Raw genomic sequence first — 19599 nt, 5'->3', positions numbered from 1 at the left:
GATCTTCTTCCTATTTTGTATCACGTAACATCAATGCTGTATGGTCAAGCTGGTGTATAAGTTATGGGCTGTTATAGTATCTAGTGAAATATTACAAGTAAACTCTTAAGATCTCCTGTCAGTTACAATGCTAAGACAAATAGCATAAACAAAGTTTTACAGAAGGAGACTAACTCGTGGCACAGTCCAATCATGTTATGTATTCAGAAAAGGAGACCTTAGATTTTATCTCTTTTTTTTTTCTTTAAGACTTTATTAGTTTAGGGCCGGCCCCACGGCTTAGCGGTTAGGTGAACGCGCTCTGCTGCTGGCAGCCCGGGTTCGGATCCCGGGTGCGCACCAAGGCACCGCTTCTCTGGCCATGCTGAGGCCGCGTTCCACATACAGCAACTAGAAGGATGTGCAGCTGTGACATACAACTATCTACTGGGGCTTTGGGGGGAAAATAAATAAATAAATAAAATCTTAAAAAAAAAAAAGACTTTATTAGTTAAAAAAATAATTTATTTCTGGGACAAATCTTAGGGAGTTAGGAAAGATTGCTTTCATATGTATTAACTCTTAAGATGGAGACACTCTGACATTTAAACAGACATACTTTGCATTATCAGAAAGACAACAACTTTTCCCAGAGAGGATCTGACTCTCTGAATCTAGACTAGATGCCTCACCTAAGTCAACAGTCAATGAAATAATATTGCTTTCTTATTGTTATCTACTCTCTTGCCCTCAGCAACCTATGTCACTCTTCTTGCTGTCCCTCCCTCCCTATTTCACTTCCATAGCTGACTGCCAGTTACCAATCATTTTTTTCTGCCACTGTCTTCCATTAGGTCTACCCTTTTTATTCAAAACCTACTGACTTGAAATGTAAACTTTTTGTAGCTTTCTCTTTGACTTTTAGTTTCAACTTCTGTTCACTAGGGCCTGCTATGTAACCTGTACTTATTTATACTTACTGTGTTTTCCCTCCCTGACTAAACGGAACTCAGTTACTGTCTCTGTGGTCACTGAGCGGTGAGGTCATTCTGGGCCATGAAGCCTGGGGGCGGGGTTAGGCTAGGGAGGTAGCTGAACTAAGTTTCATGGCTCAAGGTAATCTTTGGTTTTCAAGTCTCATATGCATTACAATCTAATTCTCATTAGGAATAGAATTAATGTATATACCCAATATATCATCTGATTGTTAATTATCTGAAACAACTCTGAGAAAACACATCAGAGATTTAGGAGGGATAGCATGTTTTACTCTTGGTTCCACATTTAAAAAATTACATAGTCTGCATTTTGAATTAAGTGAAAGGGTTGAGAAACGTCACTTTTTCTCCTTTATATGGCAAAAACAAACCAACTTTCAGTCTGTAAGTTTCAGATGGAATAATAGTCCTGAAATCACCAAGACATAACTGAAAACAATTCTCAAAGATTAAGGATAGAGAGGAGAGACAAAATGATGACTACCAGAAAGCAGAAACATTTCTCTGAAATAGGTAACCTTGGGAAGTTATCAGCTATGAGTTTTAAAACCACAGAACTTTGGATATAAGGAAGGAGTGTGCCATGCTAACAGATAAGGTGAAGGAAAGCTGTTATCAATCCAGAGTAGCAAGTCGACCCCATTCACTGAGCAAACTAAGAGGTCTACTACAGCCATTTATTTTAATGAAATGACTCAAGGTTCCCCCTTTCTTAAAGCATTCAGGAATCAGATGGGGAAAGATAGGATAACATCATCTTTATCAAATGTTTGCAAAGGTTTATACAGACAGCCAGGAAAGCCTTTGTATGGTGAATGGAAGAAATATCAAAGAACTGAGTAACTGATTTTCATATTTATATCTTGAATTAGGTTAGGTCTTGATCTGCTTCTAGCCAGTTGATCTCTTTAAATATGTGGGCTGTGCAATAAGTTTTTGGTTCTTCTATAGTTTTCTTCTTGCAGTCCTCTAGATTTCACATATTCTTAATTTGTTTTACAGATTACTGCCTTTCCTTGGGAATAAGCCAATGCAGATAAGGGAGACCAAAAGGGAATTAACAAATGTTAAGATAGCTTGGTTTTAAAGTTTTGGTGCATAACTTCAAGAAATTTTCACAGAACATATTGCTTTCAAGTTAGGGTTAAAGTGAAACTTTCCATCAGGATAATGCAGAGGATGACATTCTTTCAGGAAAAAGTAAGAATCCTAAGCTTCCCTCTACCAGGCATCTTCCCTTAGGCACTGAGATTGCAGTCATCCAATAAATGATGATGAGCAGAAAGAGGAGACTTCAAAAGTCACAAATATACTTCAACAGCTAATTTTTAGCAAGTCTGGAAATGAGATCTTTCCATTCTCCCCTCTTCTTTGTGATGTATGTAGGAGTGAGTAGCTGCAATAGTGATTCTGGCTGTTGCCTAAAGAAGTTCTGACACAAGGCCTCAGTGTTACAAATCACATACATCCCACAGTCATAGCTGTTTTGTTGAGCAGGGGCTTTCTCTTCCACAAAGGCCAGTTTGTCTCCTTTTCTGCCTAAGAAAGCTTCCAGTTTCTCTGCTACCTGCTTTGCATGGACTGAGTTGCTTCTGCTATGGGAATCATAATGAAAAAAGCTACTTTTATCTTGGAGATAAACCAACAAACTCCAATGGCTTCCCCCAGCTGCCTGGTTGGAATTATCATTGATGGCTAAAAATATAACTCTCTTGTGGGGTAGGCCCAGGGGTTCAAGGAACATGGCGATCTCTGCTGGGTTGCTAGTGCACTTGATGAACTGGGTGACTTCGGGGCTGATGAAGCAGACGTGCTCAGAGCAGTCATGAAACTGACTGTTGGCAAAGTACTCAAAGGCAAACCCAATAATATGGTCATTGAGCCAGCTTGGAGGATCCAATAGTGAGACATCTGATTGCCGCAGTAGACTGTCCATGTAACTCAAGACTACAGGGTCCATCTTGTAATGGCCAGAAATTCCAGAAGCTGAAGGAGAGGCAGAAGACAATATTTACTGTTGAATATGATACTTGGCTGTAAAATGGGGATCATAAATAGTAGTTACTCTTACAGGGTTTTTGTGAGGTTAAGTACAATTATAAAGAACAACAATGCACGGCTAAGGGCAAACATTCAAGAAACTCTAGCTTATATGTGCTTTATGTTAACAGTTAGTTAGAATGACAACTTTGCAAATTTTCCATGCTGAAACAGTAAGCATGGACTTTTAATCTCCTCTTTACATACAGAGATTGGTTAAAATTGTAACTAATGTTTTATCAAACTCCATAGCATTAACCATATATTTGGCTCTTTAATGAATATGCATAACAATGGAAAATTATTTTTACATTAAAGATGAATTTTCAAAGAGTCTAAAGAAAAATGTTACTAACTACCAAGGGAAATAGTTTCCATTTCAACATTAATTTTCAAGAGATAAGATAAAATATTGCTTCCTCATTCCATAATGGAAAGTGACAGTGATTAAAGTTGTAGTTAAAAGGAACTGTAAGTTCAAGAACAGAAAATCATGAGAGTAATACAAATCAAATTCATTCCTGATTCTGCCTAGCTAAGAGGATGAGTGATATAACGTCTTGCCCATTTACCATCTTTAACCTCAAGGGGTAAGATAAAGACTATGTAATGTTCATAATGTAGTCGGCATAGGAATCAGGAGACCTGGGTCTAGCTCTAGTTCTACCACTGATTTGATGTTATCACCTTGAGCAAGTCATTTAAACCATTTTGTCCTTGTTTTTATCATCTGTAAAAAGGGCATATACCTGCTTTACATGGCTCAGAGTGTTGTAAAAAGGCCAAATAATTTTACTCGGAGGTATTAAAAGAGTATAAAATGTTGTATAAATAATATTTGTTATTAATTGGATGATATTAGTAAGATGATCAGACAATCTAGAAGACCTCCAAACCAAAGCAAATGAGGTTTGGAAACAAATATCCATTCATACTATCTTGTCCAAAGAAAAGGGTGAGTAACAGAGTAGAAGGAAGACAAGTGGTATAGGAAGATGAATATGCTCATGATCACCTGAGGGAAGGTGCGAACAAAGACAAAAAGTCTGATAAGGGTGGTAAAGTAATATAGTATTTGAGCCTAACAGAGTGAGTTCACTGTTATGCACAGACTTGGCAGCATAACAGTATTTTGAAAAATCACAAAGCAATCAACTGTCACATGCAGACTGAGAGTACAAAGCAAAGCACATTATAAGAAATAATAACACTGGGCTGGAATTATGACATCAATTTAATCAATTCTGGCCATCAGACCAGTTATTTCACCACTTGGTTATGCTATTAAAACAATAAAATTTTGTGGTACAACCATTTTCATATAATCAAAACCCTGCAAAAACCTATACAGAAAAATAAATATATCGCTAAAGTAAATGAGGTAGCTATGAAACACCAAAGGTGGTTTTATGCGCATACAGTATATCATAATATGAACTATTTCAGAAACAATATAAGGCTGTTTATGAGTATGTATATCTATCTAAGATGGCATGAATTAAGATTTTCTTTTTTTTTTTAAAGATTTTATTTATTTATTTTTCCCCCCAAAGCCCTAGTAGATAGTTGTATGTCATAGTTGCACATCCTTCTAGTTGCTGTATGTGGGACGCGACCTCAGCATGGCCGGAGAAGCGGTGCTCGCCCGGGATCTGAACCCGGGCTGCCAGCAGCGGAGAGCGCGCACTTAACCGCTAAGCCACAGGGCCGGCCCAAGATTTTCTTAAGAAGAAAAAAACAACTTGAGCAGAGACATAAACTGGAGCCAGGAACAAAGTTAACGAGGCACAGAGCACACTTGTTATGGGTGGGCCACAAATTTGGCTCTAAGCCTCTTGGCAACTAACCAGAGCGCACTAAGTTAAACATTCACAATGCCCCTAAGGTAAAAACAGCAATTGCTCAGGAAAGGCAAAAGCATTCTTTGTATTAAAGTCAATTTTCTCTCAAGAAATTTTCATAGAAGACACGGTGTATCATAATGAACAATGTCCCACAATATCCTTATAATAGATGAAATAGTTTCAGAGGATTGTTTCTTATAATGATTCTTGGTATCTAGCCTGATGGCAAATGAACAAACAGCAGTCAAGTAAAAGCAGTTTTGTGGAGGCTAGGTGCTCAGCTTGCTGCTTATCTGCCTTGATTTAAGAGTATATGAATACGAAAAGGCAATGACAGTACGTGCCTGAATCTCTCCCCCATGGCTTCAGTGAATACTACCAAGTGGTGAGTGCCAGATTGTATTGCCTGGCAAATACGTGGAGACCTGCTCTCTACGCCTCCAGCTGAAATCAGACCCACATCTTAAGAGCCAACCCAACTAGGGATAGGTGCCTACAAGGAGGAGTGCCTGCATAGACAGGCATCTCACCTTGGAGGGAGTGTCCACACACAGGGCCAAGACTTTCTTCAGAAAATACTTTTTGTGTTTTGTCTGTTTGATTTTGAAAACATTGAGCCTACAAACAATGGGTCAATCAAGGACTTAATTCTATTCCATATAGCATGATTGCAATACTTTAAGCCCAACAATTCTAAAGCAAACGGAACCAAACTAGTTTTGGCCAAACCACTCTTGGCCAAGAAAAAGAACTCTAAACTTTACATCTGAACACTTCAGTTTTAGACACACTCATTGGCTTTGTGATCATAAATAAACTACTTAATTTCTTCAAGCCTCAGTTTCCTCTTCTGTAAAGTGAGAAAGTGAGAATATTAACACACAACCTTTATCATAGGGTATTTGTCAATATAAAATGAAGAAACATAGGTAACTAATATTTAAAAAAATATAACATAAAGTGGCATGTCCAGATATCTACTATGTTATCAGGAAATTCACATCCCAATAACTGATAACTGTAATGTATTTCATTTTACGTTTATTGAGTTTCCTATGTGCTAGGGGCTGGAAAATCAGAATGGGAATGAAATAGTCATAGTTTTTACCCTCACCGAGTTTAAGCCTATTATAGTATAATGAACACATAATGAATACTACACCTCTTTTAGTCAAAAAACACCTACTGAGTATCTAATATTAGGTGTTGTGGGAGATACAAAGATGTATAAGGTGGTTTACACTCAATGAGAGAAGAAACCCATGAGGCACAAATAAAATGTATGGAAATTCAGAAGAGGGAATAATCATTCCTGGCTAAGAGGGTGACAGGGAAGGAGAGCTCAGATCAGGAAGACTTCAAGGAGAAAGGGGCATAAAAGTGGGCTCTTGAAAGGCAGGTAAAGTTTGAAGCGTGGAGAAGGGCATTAAGAAGGCAGAGAGGCAAGGAAAGTGCCTTAAAGTGTGTGGTCCAGTCTGAGTGGAATGAAGTGGGAGAAGGGGTGTAGGCGAAGGCTAGAGGAAGATTATTAGAAGCTAAGTGGTGACAGAGTGAATTCCAGGTGAAAGAGTTTGGAACTTACACAAGGTAATGAGGAGCCATTGATAGCTAGGTCAATACTTTAGGAAGACAAATGATTCAGCCATAGTATACAGGATTAATTGGTAGGGAGAGAAACTGAGGCAGAGATTAGATTTCATTGAAAGTAAAGGTAGGAGGACATGATCTAAACCAGGGGAAATGGTAGTAGGAATAGAGAGGCAAGAAGGAAAAGATATTGTAGACAGAATCAGTAAATGACCAGAAGGTGAATAAGAGAGAAGAAAGAATTAAGAAATGGTCTGGGGGTTTTAGTTGGGGTAACTGGGAGGGTGATGATTCCATTATTAATGGGGTGGGGCAAAAAGAGACAAAAGGGACCTACCAAGAGCCATGTAGAACCATCCTAGGGATATTTCCTTTCTATATAGTGAGCACTGTGCTTGGCATATCTGAGGTACAATAAACGTTTGCCAGATGAATGAAACATTTTAAAAATGGAGTCGGAAAATACAGATTAGAGAAAAAAGAGATATAAGGCCTCTTAAGATTTTTGTATTGTCTATAACATTCCCATTTTTGCTTTGGTTTTGTGTTTCGTCTGTTTTCCTCTTTTGATTAGTAGTATTCTCAATTCCTTCAGAATTAAGACCTATGTACTTGGTTTTGGTGGATGGTAAAAAATATTGGGGAGTAAACTGGGAGATAATGATCTCCTCATAGTTCTATCTGTAAAATCCTACAAAATATATTATAGTTCTATGTTTTGGGGCCAGGAGGCTTTGGGTCCAGACTCTGACTTTGCCACTTGCTATCTACGTGACCCTGGACAAGTTATTCATCCTCTTTCCAGGCCTTGTTTTCCTCATCTGTAAAATGAGATAACAATAAAACCTGCCCCACAGGGGCCGGCCCCGTGGCTTAGCGGTTAAGTGCGCGCGCTCCGCTACTGGCGGGCCAGGTTCGGATCCTGGGTGCGCACCGAGGCACCATTTCTCTGGCCATGCTGAGGCCGCGTCCCACATACAGCAACTAGAAGGATGTGCAACTATGACATACAACTATCTACTGGGGCTTTGGGGAAAAAAAAGGAGGAGGATCGGCAATAGATGTTAGCTCAGAGCCAGTCTTCCTCAGCAAAAAGAGGAGGATTAGCATGCATGTTAGCTCAGGGCTGATCTTCGTCACAAAAAAAAAAAACCAAAAAACAAACCTGCCCCCCAGGGTCGTGACCCGAATTAAAAACATAATGAAGACACTCAGCACATTGTCTGGTAGATAGCACCCTCTCAAAAAAAGTTAGTTTCCTTCCCTGTTCCCTATACTTGGGATGTTAACAATGGACCTTAAAGATTTCTTGAAAATAAAGCATTTATTTGTCTCTCTATATAAAGCCACAAAGTCATCAAGGATAGATCTAGCCAGAGCATGACTCTGGGCATTTGGGCTTTACCTTTGGCAGAAGGGGAGCAAATGCCAATCCCAGAGAATACTGTTCTCTCAACCCTAGAGGGAAGCAATGATGTTAACGTGTCATCAGTATACACAAACCCTGCGATTACAGGGTTTAGTTTATTATCTTCCAACTTCTGTAGGTAAAGGAAGCTAATATCGAATTCATAGTATAGAACACTTCCTAAACAAAGGTTTAATTTTAACAAGAGACTATTTTTTCATATTAATCTTAAAATCCTTAAAATGCACACTACTTGAATATTTCTGTTTACTATAAAAAACAGGGCAGTTAAATAAAAAGTAATAAAAACTAACTTAAGGAGAAAATTTACAATTCAACAGGAGCCATTCTGATTACCTGCTGATGTAAGAAAGGGAAGAAGCTGCTAGTTCAGTAGGAAAAAACACTACATTGGGGGTCAGAAGACCTGGGATTCAGTTCAGATCTGCAATTAACCAGTCGTTTGACTCTGGAGAAGTCATTAAACCTCTAAGTCTCAGCTTCATCATCTTTAAACTGGGGTTGGGACCAGACAAATAGTGGTTCTAGCCAGGGGGGCACATCAGAATCATCTATAGGGATTTTAAAGAGCATACAGGATCCATCTCTAGGGAGAGGGTCTGGGCACCTGTATTTTTGACACTTCCAAGTGATTCTCTGATTTCTAAGTCTCCTCTAGCTCTAGGGTTCTACAATTCTAAGTCTAAGCTCTCAACTTTGCCAATTTTAAAATCTCGTCATCCTCTTTAAAAAAATCCTAAAAAAATTCTAGTTTTCTAGTCCAAGGGTCAATAAACTACAGCCCGCAGGCCAAAACTGGCCCACTGCCTGTTTTTGTAAATAAAGTTTTATTAGAACAAAGTCATGCTCATTTGTATACATATTGCCTATAGCTGCTTTTGAGATACAAGACCTGAGTAGCCTGCAAAGCCTAAAATATTTACCATTTGGCCTCTTGGAGAAAAACTGCCAATCCCTGTTCTAGACCACAATTATGTAACCTATTGTCAATTTATAGTTTGAATTAATTTTAAGAGTTTTTGAAGGTCTAAGAAGTACTGGGGCTATTTATCAAACTATCTTCAAGGCAGTTTCCAGGTAGATTAACTAACCTTTAACAAGAGGTGTTACTGACGTTTCAATATGGATTTTTTTTTTGGGTGAGGAAGATTGGCCCTGAGCTGACATCTGTTGCCAATCCTCCTCTTTCTGCTTGAGGAGGACTGGCCCTGAGCTAACATCTATGGCAATCTTCCTCTATTTTGTATGTGGGTCACTGCCACAGCATGGTTTGATGAGTGGTGTAGGTCCACGCCCGGGATCTGAACCCACGAATCCTGGGCCACCGAAGTGGAGCGCACCAAACTTAACCACTATGCCACTGCACTAGCCCCCAATCTGGATTTTTGATGAGGAAATCCTTAAAAATACTAATTATGGTGGATATAAATAAGAATGGTTTATTTTATAGATGCATAAATAAATATTTTATAAGATTAAAAATATACATGAGGATCTTAATGACCAAGCATTTCATAAGGTATGCAGCAATCCTCATAACTTCTGGGAAAATATGCCTGTGGCTGTTGAATGAAATAGAGATCCAGATAAGCCTGTTTTATGGTAAAGCCCAAGAGAAAACATACTATCTCAGAATCGTGACCTTTACTCATTTTTTCCCTAATTGTTCAGTAAGGGTTCCTTAAAAAAACAAAAAACAAAAAAAGGAACAGCCTCATTTGGGTTGTTTTTAAAAATGTTAAAAGTGCAAAGTACAGCTGTTCTACTAATTTTAAGTGAGGATTACAAAAGTTAGCAGTTTCTAAATGCAATTCCTCTCCTAACTCCCTTTGGTTTTTGTTTCAAACTGTTATCAAACTGCAAATGCTCACAAACGTGGTCTGTGCTTCTCTAACTGGAGATACATGGCTATGTGCCAGCAAGTATCAACAACCAAACAAATGGACACCAAAAATCAAACACAGGCTAATCACAGTGCATCTTTCTAGAGCTTCAATTTCACTAGCTTTGGGGGAAAAGAGCTAAGCAATTTAATCTTAAAATATTTTTAATATTTTAAATACTTAAAATATTTTAATTAGTAACAAAATATCTTAATTATTAACATAAACATGGACATATTGTAGCATAAAATGCAAAATCAGCATGGACTTTTAAAATAAGAGATCCTCAGAGAACTTTTGCACCTGTGGCAGGCCATTTTCTCTGCTTCATTCACTCTATTCTGCCGGTTTGGACACTTCAGTGCAACAGTCTAATTACTGTCCATAGTTAATATGCCTATAACATAAACCCCTAATTCTTAGGAACCAGATTCCCTAATAATTAATAAAGGCATGAGCACAAGCTTATGCTTTAGTAGCTTAAATGTGTAAAAGAGCAAGACATCTATTAAAGCAAGTTAATTCATTTGGTTACAATATATTTATTAGTGTTTTCTGTGCGCCAATTTTACCTGTAATAATTAGACCAGAAATTGAACTTAGTACTGTATAATGAAATATAGACATCTTCCCCAAGTTTTCTATTTTCTTCATATCTCAAATCCAGTCAATAATAAGTCTTGTTGATTATACAGCCAAAATGTTCTGAATCTGTCCAGTACTTTCCATCTTCACTACTATCACCTTAGTCAAATCCATCACCATTTCTTATCTTCACCTAGCCTCACTGGTCTCCTTACTTCCGCCATTGACCCCTCCAGTAAATTCTCCCTATAGCTGTCAGAGTAACTGTTTAAAAATTTAAGTCAGGGCCGGCCCCGTGGCTTAGCGGTTAAGTGCACGCGCTCTGCTGCTGGCGGCCCGGGTTCAGATCCTGGGCGCGCACAGACACACCGCTTCTCTGGCCATGCTGAGGCTGCGTCCCACATACAGCAACTAGAAGGCTGTGCAGCTATGACATACAACTATCTACTGGGGCTTTGGGAGAAAAAATAAATAAATAAATAAAAATATTAAAAAAAAAAAAATTTAAGTCAGGTTATGTCTGCCCCCTGTTTAAATTCCTCTAGTAGCACACTATCACGCTCAGAAAGAAATGCAAACTCCCTATCCTAGCTAACAAAATCCTGCTACCTCTCCAACCTCACCTCCTATTACTCTTCCCCTTGCCCACTGAGCTCCAGCCACACCAACTTTCTTTCTATTCCTCAAACATGCCATGCCTTTTCCCTCCTGAGGGCTGATGTACTAGCTGTGCCTGGACTTTCTAGTGGTTGGCTACTTCTGTTGGGTAGACTTCAGTTTAAATGCCACTTATTCACAGAGATCTCCTGTGACCAGTCAAAATAAGAGGCCACCAGTCACTCTCATCACTCTAATTTCAATTCTTTTTTTTTTTTTTTTTTTTTAAAGATTTTATTTATTTTATTTTTCCCCCCAAAGCCCCAGTGGATAGTTGTGTGTCGTAGCTGCACATCCTTCTAGTTGCTGTATGTGGGACTCGGCCTCAGGATGAACGGAGAAGTGGTGCCTCGATGTGCACCCGGGATCCGAACCCGGGCCGCCAGCATCGCAGCGCGCGCACTTAACCACCAAGCCACAGGGCCGGCCCCCTAATTTCAATTCTAAGCATAGCATTCATGGCTATCTGATAGTCTTCCTTTTTATTTATTTGTTTCTTGGTTAATTTTCTCTCTCTCTCCCCCCCTACTCTCCTCAAACACAAGACTGTAAGCTCCATGAGAATAAGAGAACAAGGGACCTTGTCTAACTAAACTTGTTTACTATTACAGCCCCTGGACCTAAAACAGAGCTTGTCAGGCAGATACTCAATAAATAATTGTAGTATAAATGAACGAATAATGGAGTATAGATCCCACCATGATATAAGTTCTGCAGAGAAATATTTTACATTTCCAGAGTCTTAGAAGTGTAAGGACTTTTACGATCCTTTCTAGTTTAACTTCCTACTCCATTAAACAATTCATTTCTGCTCTCAGGGAAAAAGGTGCAGGAGCTTGACTCACAACTGGCTGTGTGGTACTGGAACAGAAATAGATAAATCAATGGAACAGCACAAAAACAAATGCTTGCATTTTTAGAAATTTTAAATATGATGATGGAGACATTCCAAATCAATGGGAGAAACTATGAATTATTCCACGTTTTCAGTGAACACTATGTCCTTTTTTTTGGTGAGGAAGATTAGCCCTGAGCAAGCATCTGTTGCTAATCCTCCTCTTTTTGCTGAGGAACATTGGCCCTGAGCTAATATCTGTGCCCAGCTTGCTCTATTTTATATGTGGGATGCCTGCCACAGCCTGGCTTGATGAGCTGTGCATAGGTCCGCGCCTGGGATTTGAACCTGTGAACCCCGGACCGCTGAAGCAGAGTATGCGAACTTAACCACTACACCACCAGGCCGGCACTGAACACTATGTCCTACAGCAGCGCTGTTCAATAGGACTTTCTCTGATGATGGAAATGTTCTTTATCTGCAAAGTCCAATATGGCAGCTACTAGCCATATGTGCACTCATTGAGCACTTGAAATGTGGCTAGTGTGACTGAGGAACTAAATATTTGATTTTAATCAATTTAAACAAATTTAAATAGCCACATGTGAGTAGTGGCTACTATTTTGGACAGCACAGTTCCACAGGATTTCATAGATATTTCTGGAAAGAAAAAAATAAGATTACATAGTTAAACAAGTTAGGGTAATGCTGCATCCTAAAACTCCTTATTGAGGATTCATAATACACACAAGCATATTAGAGACTAGAAGAAGTTCTGCAACAAAGAAATTTAACTTTTCTTGGTCTGAATATTTCTCAAACTCATTTGACCATGAAACACTTTTTGTTTTTGGTTACTTTGGTAGAATGTTAACACCTTATCATCTGTGTAGTGAAGTTTGAGATATGCTCGCTGGGTTATTTAATAAATGGCACTGGGGGGCCAGCCCCAGGGCTGCTTTGGCGGCCCAGGTTTAGTTCCCAAGCATGGACCTACACCACTCAGTGGCCATGCTGTGGTGGTGACCCACATACAAAATAGAGGAAGACTGGTAATAGATGTTAGCTCAGGGCGAATCTTCCTCAGCAAAATAAATAAATAAATAAACAAATGAATGAATGGCATTAGGAAAATTTGTTAATCATTTGATTAAAAAATGAAGTTAGATCCCTACCTCATACCTTATATCAAATTATATTTCAGATGAAGTAAAATTTAAATGTTAAAAAGTGAAACAAAAATATTAGAAGAAAATAAAGCTTAATACACTTATACAACTGGCCAATAAACACAAGAAAAGATACTCAACACCTTATTAGTAGTCAAAGAAGTACAAGTTAAAGCAAGATTTCATTTTTCATCCATCAAATTAGTAAAGATGAGGAAAACTGGTAATAACCAGCATTGCTGAGAGACTATGGGAAAAAGGGCATTCTCCTTGTTGACAGGAGTGTAAACAAATGCAAGCTTTTTGAAGGGTAATTTGCCATCATATTTTAAGAAATGTCTATATGTAGGTATTACACTTTCAAAAATTTATTTTAGGAGAAACATTAAAGATGTGTGCAAAAATTTAACAAGGACGTTCACCACAGCAATATTTATAATAGAAAAATTGGAAACAATGTGAAAGTTCAAAAGAGGACTGGTAAATTTAAATAATAGGATTTCTATACAATGAAGTATTTCTCAGCTATTAAAAAATAAAGTTGTAGATATAAATTTATTGACATAGAAAGATGTTCATGATATGCTATGAAAAGGAAGGTTACATAGAAATTTGTAGCAGAAAAATATACACAAAAATAATCAAGAATGATAGCCAATAGTTTTAAGAATAGGATTATTAATACTTTTTAACTTTTTTCCTTCTACTTTTTGATATTGTCTGCTTTATTTTCTTTCCCTTTCTTTTCATAATGAGCACATAACCAGTAAATACAGCTATTTCCATTCAGGGAAAAAAAAAAGATGTACCACTTCCCACTCTTACCATGACCTAAAATATATCTGTTTCTTCAACTCACTGGTCTCACTTCTGTCCTCTGGAAAAAAGAGTGTAGGTCTAATCTCTCTTCTATAAACCTTCAAACATAAAGATTTAAAAATAATCTGATGTTTACTAAAATTATATTATGCCCAATTTCTAAAGTATGATTCCATTTGCAATTTCCCAAAAAGAATCACATCCAAGACCAAATGTGCTTTTCATGGCAGCATAAGCAGAAAAATTTTCAGGAAGGAAGTTCAAGCCTTTTTTTTCTTGGTTTCAATTTCCCCTAATTAAACGTTTCCTTTTAATGTTAGCCTAAACCATCCAGAGATTTATATAAAGTGGCATGTAAAAATTACCATTGAGATTTATATATCCTTCTTGAGGGCAGAGATTAGATTTTACTCATTCCTGTTATCTTCGGACAAACTTGAGAAGTTTTAATAAACGAATGCTTTTGCTGAACAAAATACAGAAGTGAAATATATTTTGAAAAACTCCTAAAAACACAAAATTGTTATAAAGATAGGTATTTCTCAATTTTATAAATGTATTTATAAATATGAACAATATTCTTCTAACATCAATATTTTACAAATAGAGGAATTCAGCTCTCAAAGTAGAAAAACCACTTGGTATGATGATGATGATGCCTGGTAACTCTACTGCCATTAATTCCATTTGGTCCTGCTTTGGGCCAGGGAGATAAACTGGGTGACCCTTTAAGACTTGTTCCAGCACCAAGACTTTCCATTTACTGCTCTGTTACTAGGCATTGCTATCCATGGCTAAGGTGTCATTGACCATGAAAAGAACTTTATTTTCAGTCTACTATTTCTATCTCAAGCGTTAGATCTATAATTGTGTCACAATTATTTTTCCTTATTATAAACCTGGTGTAAACACCAGCCTTTTCTTAAACTGACTTTGTTTTGCTTAAATTTTCTGAGAAATGACTTTACACAACTGCAAAATTTAAAATGACTGGGGTTGTAAAGACAGTGTGTGAGGAGGCCATTAGATTTAATGAGAGGTCTAAGATAATATTTTATAAAGGAGTGGACAGACTTTTATTTTAGTATATAGCTGATATACTTAGCTGATAAGGTATGGTCAAGCTAAAGTTATAATCTGCCTGATTTCATAAATAATCACTGTGTTCAGCACATAGTAGCAATATGTAAACACAGTGTTTGAAAGAGTCCGAAAAAGCCATCACCTTTTAATCTTATTTGTCCTGGAGATTTCAAAGCTTGGTAAGTTATTTTTTTCATAGATAGTTAAGAGGTAAATTGTTATTAGAAACTCTTAATTAATGGGATTCATAAATGTGCTTGGCACATACTAGGGGCTCAATAAATATTCAATGAATGAGTGAAAGAAATAATGAACTTACGTTTTACTGTACTGTGCTGACAGGAAAACAGAGTCTGATGGGACACATGATATATAGAATTTTCTGTCTTAGCAATTTGTCTTTGAATGTTAATTAACACAAACACTTGTGAGTTATCTGACCAAGTCTGAATGATATTACATATTACTAAGTAGGGCTAACCATTTCCAGCAACTATTTATTTTAATGTCAAGTGACAAGTTGCTGCTGTGAGAAAATTAAGAGCCAACTAAGGCCAGAAATCCTCAAGCTATTGTTTTGAAGGAATTTAACTTATCACACTACTCTGAGAGAGCATTTATTTATTTGTTGGCTATCAGGGAAGGCAGACTTAAGGTTTTTAAACCTGTAATATAGATGTTCAAAAATAATAACTGTAACTGGGACAATTTTTTCCAGTATCAGGACTGTGTTCTAGTGCTTCCATAACAGATGAATGTGCGAAGGGGTAGCCATTTAATTAGAAGCCCGAGAAAGGAACTTTCAGAGATTTTCTGCAAGTAATAAAAATTCTTAAAAAAACCTCATAAATTTCAAGTATTCTCTCTGCTTTAAGATGCACCCATTCCTCTCTTTCCCCAAAAAGGGGACAGATAGACGAATCTCAAACTCTACATAAACTTGATTTTCAGTCTGTACTGAACCTTATCACTACACAAATAGTCTCCAATAGTTAGATGGACAAAGTCAATACAAGGTGTGGTCAAGCTAAAGTTATACTCATGCTGAAGAAGGCAGTCTCTCAGAGAATTTGGTTCAGAAAGTTAAGTAACTTCACATTTACTCATTTTGATTAGTAATATTTGGACCTTCAAAAATTTTTTTTGAATAATATGTTTAAAAAAGCACACAATTTGGAGGCTAGCCAGGATTCGGGCAGTAAGTTTTATATAGTCTAATACTGATCAGTTTCCAAAGAGATGGGCCTTGAGGACTTCCTTTTTGTTTGCTAACGCATTTTACTTATCCAAGAGGTTTAAGGAATTGGCAAAGAGAGAGGTGTTTTGACCTTAAGGAGTCAGCAATGTAGGACTTACATGTCTAGATGGAATTTAACCAAGGAAGGCCTTAGCAACCTCTGGGAACCTATATATGTGGTAAAGCCACTGCTTATCAGAAGTACTAACATTATCATTTATAATACAAAAGAATGGGCTAGCCTCTTGACCACGTAAAATGCTAATTGACCTCCACATTAGTGTGCACATCTCTCTTGAAAGGTATGTAATTTATTCCAATCTATGTTTCTTTAGACTGGTCAGTCACATTGGGGAAATAAAGTAACTCAGCAGACTCTGGAGAGATCACTTTATATAAAATTTAGTTAAAAAATTTATTTAATTATTTATTTATTGGTCTAGTCTCTGTTCCTATCTTCTCTTTTGACAATCTAACCTACACATTACTGCTAGATTAATTTTTCAAACAGAACTCTAATTACATCATTCTACTCCAAAAATTTTCACATCTCTCAATTGTCTACCAAATTAAGTACAAATTACAGCCTAGCATTCAATGATTTCCACAAAAATAGCCCCAACTGATCTTTCCCAACTTATTTCCTAGTACTGCCTCTACAAATACAGCCACAAGCTCAGTCCTCCTGCAGGCCCAAATTATTAGGCAACAGTGGATTCGTACTGGTTGCTGCCCCTAAGGTACAGGAGGAGCAGAAGAAAACAGCCAGTTCCCCACTTCCACTCCAACAGAGAGGTCGGGAAGTGAACACTGCTCTAGTAAATACAGATTGATCTGTCACGCTCTTGCTTAAAACCATTACAGTGAGCTTTTTATAAATCTAGGATTGATGGGCCAAGATGTGGCTAGAATTTAAGGGTTCTACAAACTTGAATTGGGAAAAAAGTTGGATCTTTATTATCAATATCTCCAGCTAAAATTTAGCATTTTCTTCAATAGGTGTAGGCAATAATCCACAGTAGCATTAGCAGTCCCTATGTCTTTGTCATCAACAGAAATATGATATTTTCACATCACTTTAAAGTTGTTACAAGTATCTCAAAATATAATTTATACTCATCACTACTTTGAAATTACATAATTAGACCTGCTGCCAGATGTTATTTAATGCATAAAGAAGCACATAACTATGCCATACACTTGTTTTAGTATTTTCAAAACTTTTAATAAAATTGATTTATGTTTCTATGTATTTTATTTTATACATTTAAAAACGTTATTCTGAGATAGGGTCCACAGGCCAGGCTGACAAAGAGGTTCATGGTGTAAAGAGGTTATTTTTATCTTTGGTACTTATACCTATTAATTGCTTATGGTATATAATATAAATGCTTTAGCATGGAATTCAAGGCTCCTCATAATTTGTTCACACCCACTTTATCATCTTTATCTCTGCCCCACCCCTACTCTCCATACTAAACTCCAGTCATACCAGACAACAGCACCTCTCTTATCTGGAGGCAGGCAGACAGGTTTTTGGATTAACCCTAGTTAACAGAGAATAACCATGCACTGGCTAGGGCTTTGCCTTATAAAGACCTTCTTCGCCTGCCAAGTGAATTCTTCTTTTAAAGCTTTGTTTTCCCTAATACTATGAGATCCTAACAGGGCTATATCTTAAATATCCTTATATCTCATTCCTAACTTAAATGATTGATGAAATGAATAATAGAAGACAGATTCTAAACTGGTAAGGCACTGTGTGTAGGGGAGTGAAGTCAGCCTTTGAATCTCATAAATTGGCTTAGCTCTGATCTTTTTGGGGATAGAAATGGGGATGCCCTTGAGCTCTAAGGCTGGATCCCCAGGTGACAAATCCTGGATGGAAGTGAAAGGGAGAGGAAAGAGAGTCGTAAGCGAGGTGGGCCTGATTAAGACTGAGGGATGGAACTGTGCTGAAGGAAAAGGCAGGAGTGACTCTTTCTCCCATTTCCCACAGCAGTTATTCAAAACTTTTATCACTCTGCTCAAGCTTCTCATTCTATCCCTAACTCTTTCATCAAATGACTCCCATCTTAATGTTACAGAGCCAACTCCAGCAACTTCCTGCCTTTCTCTACTTTCCATCCTTTCCTTTTCTCTAGTTTAGTGGTTCTCAACCCTCAGCACTAGAGCCATCTCAGGAACTTTAAAATATTACTGATGCCAGAGTTTGTTTTATTGGTCTTGGGTAGACCAACAGCATTGGTTTTTATTTTTTAAAAAAGCTTCCCAGGTGATTCTAATGTGCATACAAAGTTGAGTTCCACTAGTGCTCTTGATCCTATAAATTAGCCACTCTCACTCATGAATTGTCCACTTTTCATTTCCATGGTACACTTTTATGCCCAAGTCTCCCATCTTTCAAGAAAACATTCTTGCGGCCCACATTCTCGCCCCTCATCGCTCTGAGCCTTCACAGCAATGCTTCTTTAAAGGTTAGTCTACACCAGTATGGTTTCCACCAGCTATATTCTATTCCTCTTTTTTACCATTCCAGCCAATACCGTCATATGCTTCTGTAGCCGTCATTCTCTTTGCTTCTATCTCATCTAACACTTCTTCGACCAGCTACTGCTCACGAGCCTTTTAACATAAGTTAAGAATGACCCAAACGTCACCTTGGAAGGGGTTTCCTCCCGTCCTTCTACACAACCAGGGGCCTCTCTCCTATGCTCAGAGAGTATCCTGTGCTTTCTTTCTGTTATGATTTTACTACACCACCACTGCGGATTCTCTCATCGTCTTCCACGTAACACAGCACTTCAGAAAGCTGAGACTATTTCATTCGCTTCTGACTTTATGGAGTCTAATGCACGGAAACCACTCAATGAAAAGTCTGCGGAATGAATGGAAAGGAAGACTAGGAAACGGAGGTCCGGGGCGGGCCAATGCAGGGGGAAGGGGCGTGTGTGTGGAGAGGGGCGGGGGCTAAGAGGGGCGGCGCTGAGAACCCTGCGGCAGAATTGGGGAGGGGGCACGAATAGCTACAGCTGCGTGGACAGCAAAGCAGTCCCCTGCTGGGACACACTGGCTGACAAACCGAAGTGGGGAGGCGGCTTCTTACCTGTCTGGGGCCTCACCACCCCATTCAGCCTTCTGGCACCTCGCTGTTGGCCGGAAAGCGAGAGCTACGGTCGCAAACCCAGAATTTTCTACCTCAACCTTGCGACAGTCCTCTCTCGTAGAGGGAAAATCTAAGGCAGCGTTCCCAACTCTGCCGTAAGGTGAGGAAGAAAAGGTTGGGCGGGGCCTCCTGGGCGGGATGAGATAAGGCGTGTCCGCGCAAGCGCAAGCTGTACTCGCTGGCGGCGTCACGCGCAGGGGCGGGGCCGAGCCGGAGGGCCGGCTCGGGCGGGCGGTAGGGGGCGTGGGAGGTAAGTGCGCGCGCGCCTGCTCGCCTGCAGCCGGGGAG

General features: G+C 38.5%; 2 protein-coding genes across 3 annotated transcripts in view; one reads left to right on the top strand and one right to left on the bottom strand.

Annotated features, from left to right (window-relative positions):
* Positions 1 to 1640: 1640 nt before the first annotated feature.
* On the bottom strand, positions 1641 to 19351 carry SENP8 (SUMO peptidase family member, NEDD8 specific). The gene is made up of 2 exons (XM_004421768.3): positions 19252 to 19351; positions 1641 to 2963 (listed from the first exon to the last, which is right to left on the bottom strand). The coding sequence occupies exon 2, from the start codon at positions 2935 to 2937 to the stop codon at positions 2299 to 2301; it is 639 nt and encodes a 212-aa protein (XP_004421825.1). The 5' UTR covers positions 2938 to 2963; positions 19252 to 19351; the 3' UTR covers positions 1641 to 2298.
* MYO9A (myosin IXA) overlaps positions 19286 to 19599 on the top strand; it is a 273318-nt gene continuing 273004 nt past the window's right edge. Inside the window, exon 1 of one of the 2 annotated variants that reach the window (XM_087428635.1) lies at positions 19286 to 19411. The gene's annotated coding sequence lies outside the window, so the exon portion shown is untranslated. The remainder of the gene's footprint in view (positions 19412 to 19599) is intronic. The other variant, XM_087428628.1, reaches the window with a different exon arrangement.

The sequence above is a fragment of the Ceratotherium simum genome, chromosome 3 (genome assembly GCF_057802395.1).
Source record: "Ceratotherium simum simum isolate JZ-2026a chromosome 3, ASM5780239v1, whole genome shotgun sequence".
Classification (NCBI taxonomy): domain Eukaryota; kingdom Metazoa; phylum Chordata; class Mammalia; order Perissodactyla; family Rhinocerotidae; genus Ceratotherium; species Ceratotherium simum.
This window is presented reverse-complemented; position numbering and strand designations above follow the sequence as displayed.